Consider the following 25,949-nt stretch of genomic DNA (forward strand, 5'->3'; position numbering starts at 1 on the left):
TGACATTTTGCTTTACATAAAATCATACAAACGGCTCTGACTCTCCATCTTCCAGCTCCTCAGCTCTCTCAATACCTTCATATGTTTCTCTCACTTTTTTATTTACTGGGGCAAAAAAGGCTGCAATGTCCCTTCCTTGTTTCATGATGACTACAAGAAGAAAAATAATGTAATTTTCAGGCCCCCGTGTAGAACCGCCCCTGCTCTGGAGAAAAATGTAACTCACTCACTCGAGATGCAAACATCCAAACAATTTTCAATTCCAGTGGTGCTTTCTCATTGTCAGTCTTTTGACAGTTGGCAGCAGCAGAGATCCACAGGCCAGTGGTCAAGGCCTTCAATGCCTCTCTCCCCTTCTTCTACAGAATCAGTTAGGTGTGGAAATGTAGCAGAGTAGCCCTGGAGTATATTTCTCTTTGCATAGTCGAGAGTTGGATTTGACCTTGAGTGGTGCCTTGTCTCCACCTGCTACACCAGCAAGGTTGAGAGTCGTAGCCTACTGAACCGAAACCTTGTTGTTCACAGCTTACGGCTCAAACCATTGTAGCCCGGCCAGCAGCACAGTCCTTCTGGAGGAAAGACTTCAAGGAGGTTAGGAAGTCCTCTGCTGCCTTTTCTGGGTAAAACTCACACTGTGAACAGCCATCCTTGTCCTTCTGAAACACACAGAATGAATATATCAGGAGGGGAGTCAGATGGCTGAGTGGTGAGTGAGTCGGGCTAGTAATCTGAAGGTTGCCAGTTCGATTCCCGGCCGTGCCAAATGACGTTGTGTCCTTGGGTAAGGCACTTCACCCTACTTGCTTCGGGGGGAATGTCCCTGTACTTACTGTAAGTCGCTCTGGATAAGAGCGTCTGCTAAATGACTAAATGTAAATATATGAAAGAGACACAGAGAGACAGAATCACAGATAGACAGATAGAGAGAAACAGATACAGAAACAGAGAGACAGACAGAGAGAGACAGAGAGAGACACAGAGAGAGAGAAACAGATAGAGAGACAGCCCCCATCCGTTTACTTAATCGTTATAACCACCCCACCCTATTTCTCCAAATTGCCCAAAGAAGTCTGCTTTTCTTATGCAAGTTGAGACTAGGCCAGAACAGATGTATGTAACAGAAACCCAGGCAGTAGAAACTTCATTATTTAGTTTCTGGGCATCTTGCCATACTGCTTGTACAAAGGGTAGAACCATTAATTCACTATTTTTCTCTAAGTAGAAGTATTCTCTACAAACACGAATACACAACAGGGAGGGAAGGATTCTCTAAACTTTTTACCAACTTCTGTGTACAGAAGAAATCGCTCCTCCCTGTTGTGTGTGTGTGTGTGGGGGGGGGGGGGGGGGTGAGTCTACTCACATCTTCTGAACATTTACACATTTACAGCCAGTTAAGCTTTTCTGAAGTTATTCTTTTTGTCCATGGTGAAGCTAACAAACATGTCTAACCTTGGTTATCTGCCTTTTAAGCGAGTCCAGTCTCCTCTTCAGACCCAATCTCTTGTTAATCGCCCCTTCGTACATCAAGACCTCTGCTTCATCAGCGAAACAGGTGAGAGTGGAGTTAGGGCAGTTCTGCTGGAGAGACAGAACCAGAGGCTTAACCCTCGTGCTGCCTTCGGGTCACATGACCCAAAGATAACACAAGGGTTAAACAAGACTGGATGTACATCTGACAGCATCGAGCATCCAGGAACCTCTAACAAGCTAGGACGATCTATCAATGCTACTCTGGTACTTTATTACTTTATATTTATTTGGGTAATTTTACCATCAACTTTAAATGACTCCCACACGGCGGAGATACTGATATTGTGAGTGTATCAACTGACTGCATACATGTTGGTGGTAAATACCAAGTTATAATAATAATTAATGTATTATTATAATAATAATAATAATAATAATATATTAATAATAACATATATCCTATAGTCTAATAATAATAATACAAATAATATACTATCAGTTGTAAAACACATACCTCGTAGTCTTCCAGGTCAGGGGTGTACAGATTACAATCAAATGGTTTCTGATGAAGAAAAGAGTAGGCCTATAGTACAGTGCCTCTTGAAATGCTACACCCCCTTTAAAACCATCCACCTTTTGCAACCTTACAGCCTACAAGTATTGGCCTGTTCAGTTTTGCAATCAAACGATTTCTGGTTAGGGAAATATTACAGGCCCTTCAGATTCACCATTTGCAACTTTCCATCCTAGAATCAAAATGTAAAAATGCTAACCATGCTTTGAAGGACAAGCTTGAGTGAGGTGTTGCGGTGGATCTGCTTTGCCCCCAAACACTCATCTTCAGTTGTTTATGTAATGTGCAAAAAGCAGTGTGGAGATTCTTCCACAAAACTTTTGGTCCAAAAATATATATAAATTACTAAACCCTGTATGGAATATGCCCTTACAAATAAACACCACACCACTGCATATGCCTAACACAGCGACATGGCTAGACAGGCGCACAATGATGGCATAAGGCTCGCAGATGTTTCTGGTCAGTAGGAACTGGGGTAGAAGATATAACAAAGAGGAAGACCTGCTGAGTTCTTAACAAACCTCCTGAATCGCCATGTCGGAAGGTCATCTTCACAAGGACTCGAAGAACACAACCCAAAACCACAATGAAATGCCCGTGAAACAAATAGTTCAATCTAACAACACGTGAAAGTACCTCTAGTTAAAGTAGCAGACAGATGGACATGACGAGAATGCCAGCTTTGCACATTTGATAAAATAAAACATAAGGCATGTGGAAAACTCATCCCCATCACGGACATCATACATGCTTCCATGTAGCATCAACTCTCGAGGCATAGACCAATGACATGATCCTATTTGAACAAGATATAAAAAATATATATCTACATTTTAAAATTTTAATAATTTCTTAATTGGAAGTTAGAAGCAATATGCATGGTGATTCAAAGCTGTAATGTTGCAAAAACATAATATTTTCGAAGGGGGTGTAGTCTTTTTATATACGTTATAGGCGACACAGTTAACAAGAAAATAAAAACAATATAGTTAATAAACTACGAATAGCACATAACTCTGCAGGTATTAAGAGCATCCATATGTTAATCCCATATACATGCCATATGAAAACAATTTAGAAACACCACGAGTCCAGTGGTTTTTTGTAAAAGGGTCCAGAAAAGCTTGCCATAATCTGGAACTGCAAAACAAACCAATGGAAAGCGTCTAGATACCATTTTAACCTCTCGGAGAACGTTGTTTATATCCTTGATTGTCTCCCGGCTGCAAATCGGGTCCGAGTCCGTCAGTGTGACCGTGAAGATTGCCAGACACAGCAGCCAAAGCGAACCTTCTCTGAGCCTGCTTGGTCTCCATCCCAGCCCGCTCACTTTGACAGGCGACACTCCAGTCATCGGCCTCCAGCGAGGAGAAAGCTGCTGGATGCAAGCCCGGTTGTGAGCTGCTTCATGTAGTCGGTTCATAGTAACTCAAACGATCCCTGTGATTCCGTACCGCGCCAACGTACCTGAATCACTGTGAGTCAGCCTGAAGCAATTTGTGTCTCCACCCACCTCTCCCTCCCTCGACAGATCCTTTCTATTCACTTTTCCCTTAAGATCCCTTGACTTGCACAGCTCTCGGGAAACTGGTCATCGGCAATCACCGATGAACCATGAGTCACCGTGTGCTGAGCCGCATGTTTTGAGTTTTTGAGTTGGGTTTACTCCAGACTAGAGCAAAGAGATGTCTACAGGCGAACACGGCAAACCCTCCGTCTGCTGTTCGTAGCGGCTGGCAGGGGTCGAAGTCCGTTTTCGTGGTCTCACCCCTCTCCTTTCTTTCGATAGACTGCACAAAAACACATGAGAGTAAAGTCTTATATATGCTTCTGCGTTTTTCGAAAAACGGACACATGGGAACGCCCTCTTCTCCGAGGAACGCCCTCTACGAGCTCTCCGTCAACCCTCGGAGAGCCCCGGAGAGCTCGACGTGCACCTCCTGAAATTTCTAACTATCCGTCGTGAGCGACAGAGAGCTACGGAGACCCCCTTGGCTGTGATTGGTCAGTATTAAGAATCGCTTGCATCAGGGGCGGGGCCGGGGTTGCCGGGATAACCAGGACGAACAGAATCCTTTGACCGCCATTGCAGTGAGTTTTCACAATTCATATTTCAGCTAAACAGTACATGTAAATCAGCATCTGAATTAAAATGTGAAGATAAATGGGCAATGTAGTTGCTGAAAATGTGCGTATTTTATTGATGAAACGGCTAATTTGTAAATTTGCTTCGACTTCTCGATAACCTAGGTAAATAAACACATTTACATTTAGTCATTTAGCAGATGCTCTTATCCAGAGCGACTTACAGTAAGTACAGGGACATTCCCCCCGAGGCAAGTAGGGTGAAGTGCCTTGCCCAAGGACACTACATAATTTGCCACAGCCGGGAATCAAACCGGTAACCTTCAGATTACTAGCCAGACTCCCTAACCGCTTAGCCACCTGACACTCTACGACGATTTACAAAAAACCGTTGCGCCACCTACTCTTCTGGCGGTGAATTGTTTTCAGCACCCACAGCCTACGGAGAAACATAAACGCAGTCTATCCGTCCGTATCCGTGCATATCCGTGCGCCCGCCCATCCGTAAACGGAGACGCAGAAGCATATTGCGGCCTTTAACCATTTACCTTAACTTGAATCAGAGTTGAACATCAATTCATCAAAGTGTAATTTAATGAAGGTGAATTCTGAGTTCAATAGTGTTAAATCTATAGATTCACATATTGTATTTAAGAGTGTGAAGGAAGACACTTGTAATTACAACAGTTTATTTAATTTAGTTTTTTCATTTAAACAAAGTCACATAAACACAGAATATTAAAATGGAAGAAAAAGAACATTCAGCTTGTAATGTAGAGGCTGCAGATCAGTTGGGTCAGCAGATAGAGTCCCAGGTAGATGTTCACCACAATCCCAAGGCTTGAACTGACGGCAGCTGTTGTAGCAGTTCGAACAAGTGACTTGCTTAAGAAAGAATTGGAGATCAAGGATCTAGAGGAATACTTCTGGACAGACTCAAGAGTGGTACTTGGGTACATTAATAACGAGGCCCGACGTTTCCACGTGTTCGTGGCAAATCGCATACAGCGTATCAAGCAAAGCACAGACCCTAAGCAATGGAACCATGTGAGCTCGGAAGACAATCCAGCAGATCATGCTTCCAGAGGTCTTATGGCTAAAGAGCTAATCGCTTCCAATTGGTTTACTGGTCCAACGTTTTTGTGGCAGAATAAGATTCAGAGTAGAGATGCTAAGGTGGGAGAAGTTGCCATCAACGATCCAGAGCTTCGGAAGGCCCAAGTCTTTAAGACTCAGGCCAAGGAAGAATCACTGCTAATTGACCGTATCCAAAGGTTTTCAGATTGGGGAAGAGCTGTAAAGGCTATCGCTAGGATCAAACTATTTGCCAAGGAAATCAAAGGTTTACAGCCAAAGACCTGTAAGGCAACAAGTCTGGAAGAAAGGAAAAAAGCCGAACTTACCATCATTCGAATTATGCAGGAATACGCCTTTCCTGAAGAGATCCAAAGCCTGCAACAAAATGAAGAAGTAAGTACCAAAAACAAGACAAACAGATTACATAAATTAAACCCATTCTTAGACGAACATGGTGCTCTCAGGGTGGGTGGACGATTGGAGCATGCTGCATTGCATCCAGATGTGAAAAATCCAGTCATCTTGCCCAGGAAGAGCCATGTGTCGGTCTTACTTATTAAGCACTATCATGAAAAGATACAACATCAGGGCCGAGGTATGACTCTGAATGAGCTAAGATCAAATGGTGTCTGGATTGTGGGTGGCAGCAGTGCAGTGTCCTCTTACATCTATAAGTGCACAAAATGCAGAAAGTTCAGAAGATCCGCTGAGATACAACAAATGGCCAACCTACCTCCAGAACGCTTGGAAGCAACACCACCGTTTGTTTATTGCGGAATGGATTGCTTTGGGCCGTTCTATGTAAAAGAAGGAAGGAAGGAGATGAAGCGTTACGGACTGTTACTTATCTGTATGTGCTCTCGCGCAATACACATAGAAATGATGGATGACCTAAGTACCGATGCATTCATCAATGCTCTACGTGCCTTCATCGCAATTCATGGTCCAGTTAAAGTAGCTAGTGGTACATGCCAGTGCCTCCGCTGGTACATGACAGTAGCTAGTGGTACGTGACAGCGCCTCCACTGTGTTCACTCTTACACCTCTCCTTCTCTGGTTGTTGGTATTTTCTACTGTAAGTTCTCCATTGTTCACCAAAAGAAACAGAGGCTCAAGGCCCTTTTTATGCTGCAGTCCTGATCGCAAATTGCTCACCAGACATTAGTGTGTAAACAAGGAAAGTCAAAGTCTAATGCAGATAAGGAAGTGTGAAGTAGTGCCAAATTGGGTCGAGCAATTGGTACATGAAGTGAAGGTTGTGAAAATTGTGCCAAATGTTAGCTTTTTGTGTGTTAAAAATTGTGAAAAACTGTAAGTCCTGCTAACGTTTGATTGGTTGGTTAGCAACATGTGAGCGGGAGAGGAGGAAGTGTGGATGTTATGGCACGGATGAAGTGTGGAGTAAAGTAAAGTCAGAGCCTGTTTAAGGATATATTAAACATTCTCTGGTAAAGAGCTGTTTAAGAAAGTTATCTGTCCATCTGGCTGTCTCTTCTTATTACGAGTGATCCAACCACCATATACCAAACCCTCACGTTACACTGGCATACCTCTTGTAGATTCTTATATAGCCTACAACCCTACTAAAATAAAATGTATCGTGTTTATATTTGTGTGTGTTGAAACACAAATACAAAGTCTAGGCATTCTTTCGGTTTAGCGCATGCTATAAATAATAATTTCGTTATCAAGAGATGACCGGTGAAGTGCCATTCACTCTCTTCGGTGTGTTTAGCTTTTCGTTACACAACCCCTTTCTTTAGGTCTCATACTTATTTGTATTTACACAGAGACAATTAAGAGCATCAGGCATGTTTCTTTATGTTGATTTATAATCATCGTTGATGTACTCATATTGTAACTGGAAAATAGCCTACATGAAAGCAGAGTCAACAATGGAGTTCACACAGGATTTATTTACAAACTTGTACGTTTGATAAGCTAGGTGTTCATTTAGTGACCCGCGTGAAAATACACTGTTTTATAACAACAGTCAATAAAAGTCATACTAATATATAGTTTGGTAAAAAAAAAAAAAAAAACATTTGAAGTAACTCTCACGATGTTCATAGCCTCCCCACAGCTCTACTGAAACCGAACACATGGTGATCGATTATTTCGAAGCAAGCCATCCAGCAACAGTAAAACAATTATAGATAAAAACAAACACTAAACACTATCTTGCTTTTGTTCTGAAATCACTTCACAGACTCATCGTCAAATAAACCACACTGACATAGAAGAACAACTGTGCAAAATAAAGACAATTAGATTAAGTGCCAGAAAGCAGACAAATACCATTACTTCATAAATAATGAAAAGCATTCATGGTTGTCACCTAAACCCAGGCTTTGGTAAACTAAATATTGTTCCTTGCTTAAACACAGAATAGACATTTAACAGCACTTAATTTATAAGGAAGAGGCTTAATAAGAACAACACAGGCAGATAGGCCTATCTGTAGAGTCAAACTGCTCGTTCAGCTGAAGTCTTGTCTGGCAGTGGCCTGGAGGATGAAGTCTGGAGCTGACATGTTTTACGGATTGTCCCTTTAAGACTTCAGCACAGCGTTGTCTCACGAAGAGAAGGTGGTTTTAGTCTGAAGGATGACACAAGTCTTCCTTCCCAGCTCACTACCGTAGAGAGATCAAAACAGTACAAGCCCTCATCTGACTGGGTTAGTATCGATCCCTACGGACCTCACAGGATCACTTCTCACTACTGTGGGAATCCCCGGGTAAAGTGCCATTTCAGACTGTCAACAGTCCCCATCGACTGGGCAGAAAGCACAATTGTCCCCCTCTACCTCCCTTCCTCACCCTCCCCAGCCCCAGCCCCACCCCCGCCTGTCATCACATCCTGCTGCAGTTCTGGGGAAGGGGGGAGAGGCTGCATCCGTTGATGCTGACCCTCCTCTGTCCCTGGCTGTCTCCCGGCCCCACGACCAGCCCCAGGGGGGTCAGGGTCTGGGTGAGGCTCACCTGGGCCGTGCTGAAGGAGGTGATGCGTCCGCTTCCTGCGATCTGCAGGTTCACCGTGGTGGCGTAGCTGGCCTTGTGTGAGCCCCTGGCTGCATGGGCCAAGCAGGGGTCCTGGGGGTCAGGCTGTGTGTTCGGGGGGGCGGCGGGGGGGTTGGTGGGGGGGTCCTTTTCTGGGACAGGGGGAGGCCGGGTCACGTATGCACAGATGAGCTGGCTCCGACACAACCCCTCTGTTGGGTCCTGGTCCTGGGGGAAGCAGAGGGCTGGGGGGCTCACTGCGTCACACTCCGGCTCGTCCGCTCCATCGTACCTGGTCAGGAGCTCCCGGATGTCCGGCCAGGCGATGCTGGTGAAGTACTGCCCCCCGTGAAGGCTCTTCCCTGGGGTGAGGCGGCCGGGGGACTGAGCTCCAGACCCGGGGCCCGGGCTGAGGCAGGCCAGAGCGCCTCCGGGCGAAGCCCCACCTCGCGGGCTCACCAGGCCAGACTCCAGCTCCACGGACCCCCCCGACCTCAACCCGCTCTCCCCCCACGACCGGCGTCCGTTCAGGGTCCTGGCAGGGCTGGGGGGGCGGGCGGCCAGGCCGAGGACACCGCCGCCCAGGGGCCTGTGCAGGCTGTGGGAGGGCGGAGGGGAGCAGAGGAAGGGGCTGGAGGGGGGAGGAGGGGAGGGGGATGTGGCTCTGGAGGTCCTCAGAGAGGCGGGGTAGGAACAGGAAGAGCCCTCCCCCCTTGTGGGTGAGGTTAGGGAGGAGGAGGAGGAGGAGGAGGAGGAGGGGGAGGAAGGGTGAGTCAGTCTCGGGTTCCGGGGCTGAGGCGAGGCCATGCCCCACACGTTGGCGGGAACACCGATAGGAGGAGGGGAGTTGATCCGTGGGCTGGTGGCGCTGGGGCCTGTGGTGCAGCTCACTGAGGAGGCCCTGGGCAGCTCCAAGGTGAGGCCCAGGGGGTTGAAGGAGCTTGACCTGCTGCTTCTGGGATTGGGGGGCTTGTTGGCCAACGGGGCTGTGTGGTGGGGGTGGGGGGGGGGAGGGGAGCAGATCCGGCTGAATGGAGACGGGGAGGGGGACTGGACACGTGAGCTGGGCTCCGAGGAGGAGAATGGCCTTGCCACCCTGTTGTGAGAGCCCACCCAGAGAGGATCATGGGACGGTGGCATGCTGTTTGTGCTCACCAGCGGAGGCTTCCTGTGATTGGCTTCCCACCCGCCGTTAGCAACGCCGCCGCCGCTGTTGTTGTTGTTGTTGCTGTTGTTGTTCAGTCCTCTGGGAGGGTCAGCAGCTGGAGACCTGGGGCAGAGAGAGGCTGGGGAAGGGTGGTGTAGGCTGACGGAGGGGGCTGGGGATGCAGAATGCTGGCTCCTGTAGGGGGAAGGGGACCGTACTGGAGAGGAGGCAGGGACGGGAGCTGGGGAGGGGCTGGACCTCACATACCCAGGGGAGCGAACAGGGGAGGGGGGACACCGCTGTGGATAGCACCCCTCTCTGGAAGAGGCATGGTGGAGGCTGGTAGGACCCTGAGGGGGGCCGCTGGAACCGGAGGAGGGCTTGGGGGAAGGGGAGGTCCTTCTGAGAGGGGAGGCGGTGTTGTGACTCGGAGGGGCGTGGGCTCCGCCTGCGAGGGGTGTGGCCTGGAGGCGAGCGTTCTTCTTGGCAAGGCTCTGGGTGATTGATTGGCTGATGCAGGAGGCCGCCAGGGACCTGGTGAAAGCGGAGGGGGTGGGGGAAGAGCAGGGAACAGCCCTGACTGGGGAGGGGGAGGGAAGAGCCCTTGTGGAAGAAGGAGGGGGAGAGAAGCAGGGAAGAGCCCTTATAGGGGAGGGGGAGGAAAGAGCCCTTGTAGCAGAGGGGGTGGGAGAGAAGCAGGGAAGAACTCTGGCTGGGGACGGGGACCGATGACGGAGGCTGGGGCTGGGGCCGGGGCTGGGGCTGAAGGTGGAAGCGGGCTGGTAGTTCAGTGGGTGTCCTGATCCTGGAGCCAGTGAGGAACAGATCTCCTGACCAGGCTGGGAGACATGCCGTCGAGCTGGGGAGAGGCTGGAGGCTGGGGAGAGGCCGGAGGCTGGGGAGAGGCCAGAGGCTGGGGAGAGGCTGGAGGCTGCGTGGTCTGGAGGGGCCGGATCCTGGCTGGGACTCCTGGATGTGAGAGAAGAAGGGGGTCTGGAATCATCCGCAACATAGATCACTAAGTGTTATATAATAGTCTCCCCTTTAATCTCACGTTAAAGGGGAGAGGACAGATCATAAATCAAAGAAAGTGGAATCTTTGATCTGTGTTATCTGAGTCCTAATAATTCTGTCCAAGGAAATCACTGGAAAGACTTCCTGTGTATGTGTTGGCCTACCATTATCATTCTGTTGAAACTAGTTCATTTCTCCATATCCTGTGAATACCTAACACATTACTCAGAAGCAGGAGGATTATGTGTCACTGGGCCAGCATGAGGACAGACTGCTATCTCCTGCTCAGCCAGCATGAGGACAGACTGCTATCTCCTGCTCAGCCAGCATGAGGACAGACTGCTACTGCTGACTGGTCTCCTTACCTCTGGGCAGGCATCGTGGGGCTGGGCTCCCAGTCCATGGCCATGTTCCTCCTGCTAGCGGAGGAGGGCAGATAGGCAGGACTCTGGCTGGTGAAGGTGGGTAGATTGGAGGAGGGCAGATAGGCAGGGCTCTGGCTGGTGAAGGTGGGTAGATTGGAGGTGGGTAGGGTGGAGGAGGGCAGGGTGGAGGAGGGCAGGGTGGAGGAGGGCAGGGTAGCAGGCTCCTGGCTGGTGGAGGAGGGCAGGGTGGAGGTGGGCAGGGTAGAAGAGGACAGGGTGGAGGTGGGTAGGGGGGCAGGCTCCTGGATGGTGGAGAAGGGCAGGGTGGAGGTGGGTAGGGTGGAGGAGGGTAGGGTGGAGGAGGGCAGGGTAGAGGAGGGCAGGGTGGCAGACTCCTGGCTGGTGGAGGAGGGCAGGGTAGAGGAGGACAGGGTGGAGGTGTGTAGGGTGGAGGAGGGCAGGGTAGAGGAGGACAGGGTGGAGGTGGGTAGGCTGGCAGGCTCCTGGCTGGTGGAGGAGGGCAGGGTGGAGGTGGGCAGGGTGGCAGGCTCCTGGCTGGTGGAGAAGGGCAGGGTGGAGGTGGGCAGGATAGAGGAGGACAGGGTGGAGGTGGGTAGGCTGGCATGCTCCTGGCTGGTGGAGGGCAGGGTGGAGGAGGGAAGGGTGGAGGTGGGCAGGGTGGCAGGCTCCTGGCTGGTGGAGAAGGGCAGGGTGGAGGTGGGCAGGGTAGAGGAGGACAGGGTGGAGGTGGGTGGAGTGGAGGTGGGTAGGGTGGCAGGCTCCTGGCTGGTGGAGGAGGGCAGGGTGGAGGAGGGAAGGGTGGAGGTGGGTAGGGACTGTGCAGACAGGCTTCCTGGGGGAGGGGGGAGGGGTGCTGGGCTCCCGCCCGACGACCAGGGCCGAGGCATGGGGTACCCTCTCCCTCTGGAAGCCTCCGGCTGCCCTGAGGCTGGGTGGCAGGGCTGCGTGTGCGCTGTGTGTAGGGGGTCAGTCAGGCGGCAGAGGTGAGAGGACTTTGACCTCTCCGTGAAGCCGGGGTCAGGGGTCAGGATATTTGGCTCTCGTGTGGATGGGACTCTGTGAGCTCCAGAGAGCCCCTGGGCACAGCTGCTTCTCTCCCCCAGGAGAGGTGGGTCTGTCTGGGCCTCGTCTCCGGCCTGCCCTGGGGCCTTCCCTGGGGCCTGGGCTGGGGCATGGTGCTGGAGGGTCACAACCACCTCCTCTTCCTCCTGGGTTTGGAACCCGGGATCCGTGGCTTCTGGACCCCAGCCCGCGGAGGAGGAGGAGTCCTCTCTGATGGAGGAGGAGGAGGAGTCCTCTCTGATGGAGTACAGAGGACGGACGGCCTTCTGCTCTCCTGCTGACCTAGAGTCAGAGTCAGAATCAGTCAGAATCAGAATCAGAGTCAGAATCTGGTGAGTCTAATCCATCTGAATGAATTAGTCAGAATCAATAGAGTCTGAATTAATTTGTGTCAGAATCAATCTGGCAGAAAGGAATAGAAATAAGATTTAATTTGATTCTGAATAAATGTTGGTCAGAATCTATGAAAATCTGAATCAGTCAAACATGCTGTAACACAGAGATGTGTGGGAATATTTACACTTTATCAACATACCTCTCAGAAGCTTCCAGATACACATCTTTATCTGCATTCCCAGAAAGGCTCTCCACCACTCCCTCTCTCGGTGTACAAGGAGGGGTGGGAAGATCCAGGGAGGGGGGGGAGGCATTGGAGGTGCAGATGGAAATGTAGGTGCAGCCCACATTCGAGGCTCCATTCCTGGGTTGATTTATGACCGTGTCTCCAGTGGGCAGGTGGAGGGTAGGAGACAGCTGCTGGTGGAGGGTAGGAGACAGCTGCTGGTGGAGGGTAGGAGACAGCTGCTGGTGGAGGGTAGGAGACAGCTGCTGGTGGCAGGCCTGGGACAGATGCTCGGTGACCAGGATGTGGCCGTACAGAAGGGGCTCTGATTGGACGTCTGTTAACTCCTGGGGCTCTGATTGGACAGCCTTTTTCTCCCGGGGCTCTGATTGGACAGCTGTCTTTTTCTGGGGCTCTGATTGGACAGCTGTTACATTACGCAACATACAGAAATGTTATTCCTGCTAGTATTGAGCATGCACATTCCTAATCCAGATACGTAACCAAAAGCAGTTACACAACCTTGCCTCACACCAGAAACAAATGGAAATGACACTGTCGTGTCAGTGTGTTCAAAGAAAGGGCTGACCTCACACTGAAAGATCAAACTAGAACCTTCTATTACCACTGTCAACCACCGCGGTCAAAGTAGACACTCACCATCTGTTGGGCCCTCTGCCCTTCTCTCTTTCATCACTCCATTCTTCACTTCTTCTTTCCTCCTCTCTTCTCTCTGGGGACAGCAAGGGCTCCTCCCCAGGGTTGAGCTCTTGCTCTGGGTGTCAGACCGAGCGTTGGTGTGGCTCTGATAGCGGGCGTGGTGGGTCTTGGTCTCAAAGCGGTTGTGGTACTGAGAGTAGGCGTAGCTGTGGTTCTGGGCCCCCTGGGGCCGGCCCCCGGCCATCTTGTGGTGCAGGGGAACTTTCATGCTGCTCACCTTGGCTCCATACATGCGGGCCAGCATCTGGACCTTGCTCAGGATCCTCTCAGAGTTCTCCAGAAGACACGGGGCCACCGGGCCCGCCTCGAACAGCCCCATCCCGGCCACGTCTCCACCGCTGGCCCCCAGCAGACCACGGGCCAGCGAGGAGGAGGAGGACACCTGCCGGGCCCAGTGACCCTCCCTGATCTGGCTGGGCAGGCCCTCCAGACTCCCACTGGGGGCAGGGGGCTCCCTGCTCCGGGTCCAGGCCAGCCCTCTCTGGGTTCCCCAGGGTTCAGCGTGTGCTGGTGGACCCGTGGAGGCCTTGTCCCGGTCTCCGGGGCCTGCTGTGGCGTTGGATCTGCCCGGGCCATGCCCGTTGAGGTGCTGGGTGCACGTGGAGTCTTCGGGCACGGAGGGGGTGACTTCTTCTGTGGTGTCGGCTGTGGACAGGCAGCGTTTGCTTTCTTCTTCTGTGGTGTCGGATATGGACAGGCTGCGTTTGCTTTCTTCTTCTGTGGTGTCGGCTGTGGACAGGCAGCGTTTGCTTTCTTCTTCTGTGGTGTCGGCTGTGGACAGGCTGCGTTTGCTTTCTTTTTCTGTGGTGTCTGTGGTGGCGGACACGCCTTCCTTCTCCGTGTTCTTCAACACTTTCGTTAGTTCTGTTTCATGAGATAAATATGATGAGAGCACGTATGACACTTCCATATCCTCCTCAACCTCAACAACAGACTGCTAGACCGTTAGACCCAAAGATTCAATCTTTACCACTTTTCTTTTGAGTTACTGTAGAATGTAAATGCAGAAGTTACTGTATCCTTGAGGGTTTAGGTTGGTTTAGGTGCAGTTCTACAGGCGTATGTGAAGCCCTCTGTGACACTGCTATACAAATAAAACTTGATTTGATCATGCTGTGAATCTCTGGCAAAACTCACCCGTCTCCTTGGAGATGCAGTCCACCTCCAGGCCTGGTGGAGTCTGGCCCTGGTCCTGACTCTCCTCTGCCCAGACAGCAGGCAGGGAGGTGGGGCAGGCCTGGCCGGTGGGCCCCTCTGGGGGGCCAGGCTCCAGGGGCGGAGGGGAGGGCAGGCCTGGGTCTGTCCCCGTGTCCGAGCGCCCACTCTCGGACTCACACAGGCTGTCCTGGTGGCCGAAGACGTCGAAGCGAGACACAGACTCCTTGACCAGCCCCGAGGGGATCTGGGAGAAGCTGTTCCTCCTCTGGGGGGTCTGGCCGTCGCTCGCACCCTCGGTCTCCTCAGCCTCCCCCCCGGCCTCTGCCCTGGCCCCGGCCTGGGCCTCTGCAGCCTCATAGTAGCTTCTGATCTTCTCAATGATCAGCCTGTCGCTCCTGGTCATCTGGCTGTCTCTCTTGGAGGAGGGAGGGCTGCCGATGGAGGTAGGGGGGGCCGGGCCTGGGGCTGGGCCTGGGGAGAGCTTCTCTTCTCTGGGCAGGTCACAGACAAGCTCCTCCTCTCTGGCTGAGAGGCTGGAGATCAGGAGGTCAGGAGACAGTCGTGTTGGGGTGATGACCGTCTGCTGCTCCTCCTCCTTCTCTTCGTCTCCAGCCTTAGCTGTGTCTAGTTCATCACGTTCCACCTTCTCCTCCAGATGAGCTAGAGCTAGGGATCCTTCCTTCTCTGCACTTCCTCCCTCTGACTCACTGGTCACATGGCGAGGAGTGCCCTCATCCTCCATCTTGGCTCTGTCCCCCTCCAGTTGCAGCTGTGCTCCCTGCTGGAGAGTGTGGTTCTGGGAGACTGGGGGCTCCGCGCCCTCCTTCAGGGGGCAGCAGAAGCTGTGATGGCTGGCCTGCACTGCCAGGGGGCAGGGGTCTGGGGTCTGGAGCTCCACGCGTTCTTCCAGGACTGCAGGCTGGAGGACGGACAAGAAACAGACGTCTGTGATTTCACCTTATCAACAACACCTTATCATTCATCCTGATAGATAGTGGCAGTCCTGACACATTTGGCGCCCCGGGGCAAGGGGCAAGGTTTACACCCACACACAGGGGTGGAGGAGGATGGAGGAGGAGTGGAGGAGGATGGAGGAGGGTTAATTTAATTTGATACACTTGGGAAATTGCCGACCGCCTCTCCAGGTTGCCAGGAGCGGATGCACGGTTCGCCAAAACCCGCTCCTACTGATAAATCTCTGGTCACGGTTGACAAGATGATTTAAGTAGAGGCCAGTCTAAAAGCAGCATTGCCATCACCCATTGGCAGTATTGCAGGCTGGAGGACGGACAAGAAACAGATGTCTGTGATTTCCTGGGTCCCTTAAGGGAAGACATGTGTTTGCGACTGGTGCAGAAGAGAAACCTAGAGCGGTGATACTCAAACCTGGTCCTCAAGGCCCGCAGTCCTTTATTGTGTCCATTTATGTTTCCCTGCTCAGACACAACCTGATTCGAATGAATGGGTCGTTATCAGGCTTCTGCTGAGCTTGACTACCAAAATTCATTTGAACCAGGTGTTTTGAAAGAGGGAAACATCTAGAACATGCAGGGAAGGACAAGGACCAGGTTTGAGAGAAGCTTATCTTGAGAGAGTATCTCCTCCCCCCAAAAATCACACACACCGTGTCTGTGGGTAGTTCAGCCAATCCCTCTCTGACACGACTCTGGTTGATGAACTGCATGATCTCCTCGGTGATGGACAGGGTGGGCGGGGTGCTGAGAGGGCACAGCTCCTCCCCCTCCCCCTCCGGCTCCTCCGGCTCCTCCGGCCGGCTCCTGGTCAGGCCTTGCTCGGCGTGGTCGGCCTCCACCTCGATGACGGAGGAGGCCAGGGTGCTGGTGCTGCCAGAGGAACCCAGGCTGTCAGCCTGCTGGGGGCACAGCTCACCATCGCTGCCCGTCTGGAGGGAGGGGTGGAAGAGGGGTGGAGGAGGGGTGGATGAGGATGGAAGAGGGGTGGAGGAGGATGGAAGAGGGGTGGAGGAGGATGGAGGAGGATGGAGGATGGTTGGAGGAGGGTGGAGGAGGGTGGAGGAGGGGTGGAGGAGGATGGAGGAGGGGTGGAGGAGGATGGAGGAGGGGTAGGAAGGGGAGAGGGAACAACAAACTTTTTAGTATCACGCCTTACATTTTTTATTCAAATATCTGTACTTTCTACTTCTTACATTTTAAAGCCAGGCTTGTTACTTTAGTTTTAATCTGTATTTGGCGTTTTATCAATATTATTTCTTGTCATTGTGCACCTTTTATCATTTCCTTGGCACCACAGCAAACGTAACTTAGTCTAGGAAGCCAAGGAGCATGGCCAAAACAAATTCACATCCAACACAAAGTGTTTGATGAAGAATCAAACAACTTTCCTCTAAAGGCAGACAGAACAAAACACATCATATTTACCTTCTGAGAAACTGGAATTCAGCAGCCATGATGAGGAAGCAGAACACAGGAATGTAGTTTAGTTTCAACACCTTATCATTCATCCTGACAGATAGTGGCAGTCCTGACACATTTGGCGCCCCAGGGCAAGGGGCAAGGTTTACACCCACACACAGGGATGGAGGAGGATGGAGGAGGAGTGGAGGAGGATGAAGGACGGTTAATTTAATTAAAAACCCGCTCCTACTGATAAATCTCTGGTTACGGTTGACAAGATGATTCAAGTAGAGGCCAGTCTAAAAGCAGCATTGCCATCACCCATTGGCAGTAGGATGATTGGATGAAGATTGGGCCGATGTATTTGTCATACATATGAATGGTGTTTCTGCCTATGCAAATTAGGACATATTCAATAAGTGTGGAGCTCATGTGCATATTCAAATTAATTTCAAAAGAAACTTGTAATACAAAAAAAGTTACTTTTCATGTATACTTTTACTATGTAAAGTTGTATTGTGGTAGGAGTAAAGGAAAACATTAAGCCTATTTGGGTGTATTTTGGGCATATTCGATTAGTGTATAGCTCCTTTGCATATGAAAATTCATTTTCAGAGAAACTTTTAAAAGATTTTACTTTTCATGGGTAGTTTCATTGTGTAAAGTTTCATTTTGATAGGAGTAAAGGAAGAAAATAGCCCCATTGGGGTGTAATGTTGCCTGGCCTTATAGGCACACATCTCGGATTGATGAGAATTAAACATATTTCCTCAACTAGGATTTCTTAGGACTTTTAGTATGTTGTTCTGGACACCTCATAGACATGATCTATGCTGAAAGAAATTATTTTACAATTAGTTCTATTTTTGGCTCCAAAATGAGTTACTTTGCCTGGACTATTAACACACAGTAATAAACTGCCAAGACATGACCAGGGTTTGAAATTCACTTTTTTACTTGGTTGCACTGCTGCTCCCAACTTCAAAAGGAGCACCGACGGAGAGCCCGGAGAGCCCACCGAATATTAAGGAGCACCACAACAACAAGAAATGATGTTATAGATGTATTTTGCATGATAGTTAACTCCTTGTCATGTGACAACAGAGCGCAGTCACAAGGAGTGACTGACGGTTAATATTAACCAAACAAAAATCTTCTGCATTAAAGTTTAGAATGTAAAGATGACTTTTAACTGGTTATGTAATGTTGGATAGAACGGTGGACCGGTCACTGTATCTGGCTAGTTAGCAAGCGTATTGTAAAGACATTTAAAAAGGTCACACCATCATTATTTGAACCCACACAAATGCTCCCAGGAGGTCCCACAGACACAGATTATGTGTGCAATTTCAAGCCCTGATGAAATGAGTGAATGAGTGAGTGAGAGGGAGAGAGAGAGAGTGACATGATTCATCACACCATCACCAACAAACTGACAAGACGAGAAAGAGAGAGACTGAATGAGAAAGAGAGAGATGGAGAGAGGGAAAGGGGAGGGAGAGAGACACAGAAAGAGAGAGATGGAGATAGTTGATTCACCACACAGTAACAAACCCTCACCACTGGGAAGAAAGGAGGCCTCAATGTCCTTAGCAGGAGCTGGAGAGAGAGACACAGAAAGAGAGATGGAGAGAGGGAAGGGGGAGGGAGAGAGACACAGAAAGAGAGATGGAGAGAGGGAAGGGGGAGAGACACAGAAAGAGAGATGGAGAGAGGGAAGGGGGAGAGACACAGAAAGAGAGATGGAGAGAGGGAAGGGGGAGGGAGAGAGACACAGAAAGAGAGAGAGAGAGAGGGAAGGGGGAGAGACACAGAAAGAGAGATGGAGAGAGGGAAGGGGGAGGGAGAGAGACACAGAAAGAGAGATGGAGAGAGGGAAGGGGGAGAGACACAGAAAGAGAGAGAGAGAGAGGGAAGGGGGAGAGACACAGAAAGAGAGATGGAGAGAGGGAAGGGGGAGAGACACAGAAAGAGAGATGGAGAGAGGGAAGGGGGAGGGAGAGAGACACAGAAAGAGAGAGAGAGAGAGGGAAGGGGGAGAGACACAGAAAGAGAGATGGAGAGAGGGAAGGGGGAGGGAGAGAGACACAGAAAGAGAGATGGAGAGAGGGAAGGGGGAGAGACACAGAAAGAGAGATGGAGAGAGGGAAGGGGGAGAGACACAGAAAGAGAGATGGAGAGAGGGAAGGGGGAGAGACACAGAAAGAGAGATGGAGAGAGGGAAGGGGGAGAGACACAGAAAGAGAGATGGAGAGAGGGAAGGGGGAGGGAGAGAGACACAGAAAGAGAGAGAGAGAGAGAGAGAGAGAGAGAGAGAGGGGGGGGGGGGGAGGGAGAGAGACACAGAAAGAGAGATGGAGAGAGGGAAGAGGGAGAGACACAGAAAGAGAGATGGAGAGAGGGAAGGGGGAGAGACACAGAAAGAGAGATGGAGAGAGGGAAGGGGGAGGGAGAGAGACACAGAAAGAGAGAGAGAGAGAGGGAAGGGGGAGAGACACAGAAAGAGAGATGGAGAGAGGGAAGGGGGAGAGACACAGAAAGAGAGATGGAGAGGGGAGGGGGAGGGAGAGAGACACAGAAAGAGAGAGAGAGAGGGGGAGGGAGGGAGAGAGACACAGAAAGAGAGAGAGAGAGAGAAAGAGAGATGGAGAGAGGGAAGGGGGAGGGAGAAAGACACAGAAAAAGAGATGGAGAGAGGGAAGGGGGAGGGAGAGAGACACAGAAAGAGAGATGGAGAGAGGGAAGGGGGAGGGAGAGAGACACAGAAAGAGAGAGAGAGAGAGAGAGAGAGAGAGAGAGAGAGAGAGAGAGGGGGGGAGGGAGAGAGACACAGAAAGAGAGATGGAGAGAGGGAAGAGGGAGAGACACAGAAAGAGAGATGGAGAGAGGGAAGGGGGAGAGACACAGAAAGAGAGATGGAGAGAAGGAAGGGGGAGGGAGAGACACAGAAAGAGAGAGAGAGAGAGAGAGAGAGAGGGAGGGAGGGAGAGAGACACAGAAAGAGAGAGAGAGAGAGAGAGAGGAGGGGGGGGAGGGAGAGAGACAGAAAGAGAGATGGAGAGAGGGAAGGGGGAGGGAGAGAGACACAGAAAGAGAGATGGAGAGAGGGAAGGGGGGAGGGAGAGAGACACAGAAAGAGAGAGAGAGAGAGAGGGGGGAGGGAGAGAGACACAGAAAGAGAGATGGAGAGAGGGAAGGGGGAGGGAGAGAGACACAGAAAGAAAGAGAGAGGGAGGGGGACGGAGAGAGACACAGAAAGAGAGATGGAGAGAGGGAAGGGGGAGGGAGAGAGACACAGAAAGAGAGATGGAGAGAGAGGAGGGAGGGAGAGAGAGACAGAAAGAGATATGGAGAGAGGGGGGGGCGGGGAGAGAGACACAGAAAGAGAGATAGAGAGGGGGGGAGGGAGAGAGAGACACAGAAAGAGAGATGGAGAGGGGGGGGAGGGGGGGAGAGACACAGAAAGAGAGATGGAGAGAGGGAAAGGGGAGGGAGAGAGACACAGAGATAGAGAGGGGGGAGGGAGAGACACAGAAAGAGAGATAGAGAGAAGGGGGAGGGAGAGAGACACAGATAGAGAGATAGAGAGAAGGGGGAGGGAGAGAGAGACAGAAAGAGAGATAGAGAGAGGGGGGAGGGAGAGAGAGACACAGAGATAGAGAGAGGGAAGAGGGAGAGACACAGAAAGAGAGATAGAGAGAGGGGGAGAGGGAGAGAGAGACACAGAAAGAGAGATAGAGAGAGAGAGGGGGGAGGGAGAGAGAGACACAGAAAGAGAGAGAGATAGTGATTGAGAGACAGAGAGACATAAAGAGAGATGGAGAGACAGAGAGACATAAAGAGAGATGGAGAGAAAGAGAGACAGAGAGATAGAGCACGTTATTAGAATTCCTGCTAGTACTGGTGGGCAAGGTGCCCATCTCATGTCTGCTGGGAGATCGGTATCGACATCGGTTATGTTAAACTGTCTTGTTTATTTGGTTGGCTCTGAGCTCAGCTGGTGGGAATCTGAGTTTTGGAAATGTTCCATTCCCCCAAAGGGGTGTAACATGCTCTTATATGTAAATGACTAACCTGCTTCAGTGATTAAATAATAGGGAATGTCATCTTATTTGAATCTATCTGTGTATGTGTGTATGGATGTGAAGTCTGTGTGTGTGTAATTTCTGTGCATGTGTGTGTGTATGTGTGTGAAGTCTGTGTGTGTGTGTAATGTCTGTGCAGGTCAATGATTTGGATGGACATTTTTTATACTGTTCTTGTGTTCTTGCGAACTCATTTGACCTCATCTTTCATTGCCCAAGTACGGTTCCAATCCAAAGAACACAAGTCACCAAGAACGCCAAAAATACCCGGATATGTTCTTGAGCCGCCACTTTTATCGAGGATGCATCGAACGGATCGTTCTCCGTCCTCGCGGTCTTGCAAGACCGTTCTCGCAAGACGCTTGGCAAGAACGTTCTTTTCAAGAACGCAAGTAGCTTTTTAGCGTTCTTCGCTAAGAAGCTTTGTCAAACAGCCTTTGTCTCTAAGATCAGTCCCTCTCTCTCTTCCCACACACACACACACACACACACACACACACACACACACACAGGGTGTGTAGCGGGTGTTCTGAGGTGAAACCCCCCACCTGACTGCCTGCGTGTCCTCCTGTAGGGAAGGCTCCCCTCCAGCAGCAGGGGGAGGCTCTTCCTAGCCTTCTCAGGCGTGTACATCAACAACTCTGGAGGCTCTGCAGGGACAAACAGAACCACGTTCACAGTCAGGATACAACAGGTAGAGGCTGCACTACGGTGTGTCTGCAGGGACAAACAGAACCACGTTCACAGTCAGGATACAACAGGTAGAGGCTGCACTACGGTGTGTCTGCAGGGACAAACAGAACCACGTTCACAGTCAGGATACAACAGGTAGAGGCTGCACTACGGTGTGTCTGCAGGGACAAACAGAACCACGTTCACAGTCAGGATACAACAGGTAGAGGCTGCACTACGGTGTGTCTGCAGGGACAAACAGAACCACGTTCACAGTCAGGATACAACAGGTAGAGGCTGCACTATGGTGTGTCTGCAGGGACAAACAGAACCACGTTCACAGTCAGGATACAACAGGTAGAGGCTGCACTACGGTGTGTCTGCAGGGACAAACAGAACCACGTTCACAGTCAGGATACAACAGGTAGAGGCTGCACTATGGTGTGTCTGCAGGGACAAACAGAACCACGTTCACAGTCAGGATACAACAGGTAGAGGCTGCACTACGGTGTGTCTGCAGGGACAAACAGAACCACGTTCACAGTCAGGATACAACAGGTAGAGGCTGCACTACGGTGTGTCTGCAGGGACAAACAGAACCACGTTCACAGTCAGGATACAACAGGTAGAGGCTGCACTACAGTGTGTCTGCAGGGACAAACAGAACCACGTTCACAGTCAGGATACAACAGGTAGAGGCTGCACTACAGTGTGTCTGCAGGGACAAACAGAACCACGTTCACAGTCAGGATACAACAGGTAGAGGCTGCACTACAGTGTGTCTGCAGGGACAAACAGAACCACGTTCACAGTCAGGATACAACAGGTAGAGGCTGCACTACGGTGTGTCTGCAGGGACAAACAGAACCACGTTCACAGTCAGGATACAACAGGTAGAGGCTGCACTACGGTGTGTCTGCAGGGACAAACAGAACCACGTTCACAGTCAGGATACAACAGGTAGAGGCTGCACTACGGTGTGTCTGCAGGGACAAACAGAACCACGTTCACAGTCAGGATACAACAGGTAGAGGCTGCACTATGGTGTGTCTGCAGGGACAAACAGAACCACGTTCACAGTCAGGATACAACAGGTAGAGGCTGCACTACGGTGTGTCTGCAGGGACAAACAGAACCGCGTTCGCCGCAGTCAGGATAAAGTATGGTGGGTCTGGAGGGACAAACACAACCAACAATCCTCAGTTGTAAGGAAACAGAGAGGCTGGACTTGAACAACACGAGGGCTGTGTCGGAAATGCAATCAACTGATTGGGTCTGTGAGCAAGACAGGGAACCTGTGGTGACATAGATTCGTCCCTCTGTCTGGCTTCTGGAGACTCTGTAATATAGACTCTATATTACATGAGACATGGTCAGTCCACTGATGATGTCACAGTTGCATCACAAGCATCGCAGTTACCTGATTGGCGCCTGCCTCTGTGGTAATTGTGGATGTCGTCCAATCGCTGAGAGCCCGAAGATTTTTTCAGATTATCCTGGTCAAACTGAGGTGCTGCAACACACAGATTTCCCCTCTAAATTGCGTGTCTGTTTATGCCATGTTTTGGGCTGTGGTTAGGGGTTGTAGGTGCACAGTAAAGACAAGTGAGACAGGGTCGTTGCTTGTTGTATTACTCACATTGACAGAAGGAGTCCCCAAGGACCTGCCTTGCCTGAAAAACACAAGAAAAGTAATAACTGAAATTTTAAAAATCAGGCCAAATAAAGGAATGTACATGATCTTAGTCGAGTGCATACACTCTCTCTCTCGTTAAGCCGTCTCTATCTAGTGAAAAAATGCAGAATTCACACAGAACAGTGAAACTTCCTGTGTTGACCTCATCCCACCACTAGGTGGCAGCTAAGCCAGCCGACTCATCGTGCTGACCTTCTGAGGCAGAGAGGCAGGATGGTTCTCCACGATCAGCCTCTTGAGGTAGTGCAGCCACAAACGCTTCTCTTCCTGGTTCTTGGCCTGGGGGGGGAGGGGAGAGGGAGGGAAGGAAGGAAGGGGAGAGCAGGAGAGGGGGGGGGCAGGGAAGAGAAAGGAGGCGGTGGGTGGTTAGGACAGAAGAGTCAGTGAAGGAAAGTGACTGCTGACCTGATTCTATCTGGTGAGACGACAGGGTGTTGCTTCTCACCTGGACTATGTGCAGCTGTTTGGGGATGGTCTGGTCTGACACTTTGAAACACAGAGGATCCTTCATGCTCTCCACCAGCAAGAGGTTACAGCACTGCAGCATGGAGAGAGGATGGAGGGAGGAGAGAAGGGAGGATGGAGAGGAGGAAAGGATGGAGAGAAGAGAGGATGGAGAGAAGAGAGGAGGAGAGAAGAGGATGGAGAGGAGGAAAGGATGGAGAGAAGAGAGGATGGAGAGAAGAGAAGAGGAGAGAAGAGGATGGAGAGGAGGAGAGGATAGAGAGAAGAGAGGAGGAGAGAAGAGAGGAGAAGAGAAGAGGATGGGGAGGAGGAGAGGATGGAGAGAAGAGGATGGAGAGGAGGAGAGGATGGAGAGAAGAGAGGATGAAGAGGATGGAGAGGATGGAGAGAAGACAGGAAAGAGGAGACCAGTTATCCACATCCTGGATGAAGTTATATCTCATTACAGGAACCTTAACAGCCCTCACACCCTCTCTCCCCCATTTGTACTAGAATGGAATATTTTGTCTGCGCGATAAACAATAATTGAATCGTCATGAACATACTCTGTAACTTAATTTCCGACTGACTTCCTGTTCAGTTCTGTGGTAACTCACAAATATGTGTGTGCTGTAGACAAAGTGATCAAGCCTCTTCTTCGCGATCAGCAGCATCTTGTCGAACAGGAAGAAGGCTCTCTCTTTTTCACCCTCTGAACTCGGAAAGAACCTTCCAGAACCAGCTCTCCAAAGCCACACAAGTCGGGTCCGGTCCAGTTCACCAACAAGCTCTCGATCTCCTGGAACACCAACAGGGGCTTTAGTTTAACTAGGGATGCAGCAATTAACCGATTTTACTGTTAACCACGATTTAAAACGTGTCGGTTTTGTAAGAGGTTGTATTGCACTAGGATTTACTCCTGAGAAGCACTCCTAGAAAAGTAGTATACGGACCTGTAGTATACTGACCTGACTCCCAGCCCTCTCCTGATTGGTGGGCCCTGATCCCTGACTCCCAGCCCTCTTCTGATTGGTGGGCCCTGACCCCTGACTCCCAGCCCTCTCCTGATTGGTGGGCCCTGACCCCTGACTCCCAGCCCTCTGATTGGTGGACCCTGACCCCTGACTCCCAGCCCTCTCCTGATTGGTGGGCCCTGACTCCCAGCCCTCTCCTGATTGGTGGGCCTGTACCTGCAGCCTGACAGCGTGCTCCTGCTTCCTCTTCATGTCGTTGATGTACCAGGCAACCGCCGTCATGGTGATGATGGCATCCTCGACAACCTCGTATCCGGGGTCGCTCTTGTCAAAGTGCTTGGACAGTTCCTGCCAGAGGAGGGCGACAGAGAGCTGGGTTGTGACTGGCGGGATCAGATTGGGCTGGAGTGCTTCTGCACTGTGGGCTGGGAAGTGAACCCTACAGTACGGTGTGGGATCCCAGCTCAGGTCTTAGACTGCTGCTAGGGGGCTGGTTTTAGCTTGTGCGCAAACCACTGTTGTTGCAATCCTCTGCAACACCACCTCAAAGGTGGGCTTGGCAAGAGAGAGAGAGAGAGAGAGAGAGAGAGAGAGAGAGAGAGAGAGAGAGAGAGAGAGAGAGAGAGAGAGAGAGAGAGAGAGGAGAAAGAGAGAGGAGAAAGAGAGAGAGAGAGAGAGAGAGAGAGAGAGAGGAGAAAGAGAGAGAGAGGGAGGGAGAGAGAGAGAGAGAGAGAGAGAGAGAGAGAGAGAGAGAGAGAGAGAGAGAGGAGAAAGAGAGATAGAGAGAGGAGAGAGAGGAGACACAGAGACAAAGAGAGAGAGAAGGAGAAAGAGAGAGGAGAGAGAAAGAGAGAGAAAGAAAGAAAAAGTAACCCAGAAACCAGTGGACAGAGAACAACTGAAAGACCGTCACTGATCGGGGTCCAAACACAGCTAGCTGAGTGTGTGAGTGAGCGAGCAGTGTTTCGCATGACTGAGGTTCCGGTTTAACGACGGGGTCATTACTGTATTTTACAGCTGTTCTCCTCTTCATCTGCACTGGCTGACCACACCCTTCCCCTGCCCTACTCCTCAGACCTCCAGGAAACACACACAGCCTTTCAGCATTTACTGCGTTTCCACAGACCTAGACAATAGATTCCCACGTATAAACATGATTAACGACCATCGGTTGTTTAGAACAGGTGGGATTCAAACCACAAGCATCTAACCGCTAGGCCAAAGGGGAGTTTCCCCTTGGGTGGTTCATACAATGGGCTGTACTGACTAGTGAGTTGTTGGATATAGTCCTGTGGTACTATGCTGTAGGGAATTTTGCAACCTACCAACCTGTTGCAGGTAATGAGAATAATATGATCTGCTTCACTGTACTGTTCTGTTAAGCCTACTAGTCTGCAAGTATGAGATGGTAGGGTAGGTTGGTACTCTTCCGTGGCCTACAGA

At 50.7% G+C, this 25,949-nt stretch overlaps 3 protein-coding genes across 5 annotated transcripts in view; all 3 read right to left on the minus strand.

The window, feature by feature from the left end:
* Window positions 1–36: 36 nt before the first annotated feature.
* Window positions 37–3,509, minus strand: il15l (interleukin 15, like). 3 transcript variants are annotated; one of them, XM_067246627.1, is made up of 4 exons: window positions 3,225–3,509; window positions 1,988–2,035; window positions 1,453–1,578; window positions 37–656 (listed from the first exon to the last, which is right to left on the minus strand). In XM_067246627.1, exons 1-4 carry the CDS (start codon window positions 3,471–3,473, stop codon window positions 534–536), a joined length of 546 nt encoding a protein of 181 aa, XP_067102728.1. In that variant the 5' UTR covers window positions 3,474–3,509; the 3' UTR covers window positions 37–533. The 3 variants fall into 3 exon arrangements, 2 of the variants coding, with proteins under 2 accessions (XP_067102728.1, XP_067102727.1); XM_067246626.1 differs by having other exon boundaries at window positions 1,453–1,581; XR_010877795.1 differs by lacking the exons at window positions 1,988–2,035; window positions 3,225–3,509 and adding an exon at window positions 1,660–1,857 and having other exon boundaries at window positions 1,453–1,609.
* Window positions 3,510–7,108: 3,599 nt separating this feature from the next.
* On the minus strand, window positions 7,109–10,850 carry LOC136951875 (uncharacterized). Its single transcript, XM_067246518.1, has 2 exons — window positions 10,738–10,850; window positions 7,109–10,327 (listed from the first exon to the last, which is right to left on the minus strand). Exons 1-2 carry the CDS (start codon window positions 10,779–10,781, stop codon window positions 8,065–8,067), a joined length of 2,307 nt encoding a protein of 768 aa, XP_067102619.1. The 5' UTR covers window positions 10,782–10,850; the 3' UTR covers window positions 7,109–8,064.
* A 1,680-nt stretch (window positions 10,851–12,530) lies between these two features.
* The window catches only part of LOC136951341 (pleckstrin homology domain-containing family G member 3-like), a 14,361-nt gene continuing 942 nt past the window's right edge, over window positions 12,531–25,949 (minus strand). The window contains 15 exon segments of the mRNA XM_067245694.1: window positions 12,531–12,576; window positions 12,620–12,809; window positions 13,043–13,966; window positions 14,240–15,179; window positions 15,885–16,163; window positions 16,660–16,670; window positions 18,196–18,234; window positions 21,269–21,370; window positions 22,813–22,905; window positions 23,032–23,065; window positions 23,281–23,367; window positions 23,534–23,626; window positions 24,150–24,250; window positions 24,253–24,331; window positions 24,723–24,854. Of these exon segments, the coding sequence (XP_067101795.1) occupies window positions 12,531–12,576; window positions 12,620–12,809; window positions 13,043–13,966; window positions 14,240–15,179; window positions 15,885–16,163; window positions 16,660–16,670; window positions 18,196–18,234; window positions 21,269–21,370; window positions 22,813–22,905; window positions 23,032–23,065; window positions 23,281–23,367; window positions 23,534–23,626; window positions 24,150–24,250; window positions 24,253–24,331; window positions 24,723–24,854 (3,150 nt within the window).

The sequence above is a fragment of the Osmerus mordax genome, chromosome 11, assembly GCF_038355195.1.
Source record: "Osmerus mordax isolate fOsmMor3 chromosome 11, fOsmMor3.pri, whole genome shotgun sequence".
NCBI classification, from domain to species: Eukaryota; Metazoa; Chordata; class Actinopteri; order Osmeriformes; family Osmeridae; genus Osmerus; species Osmerus mordax.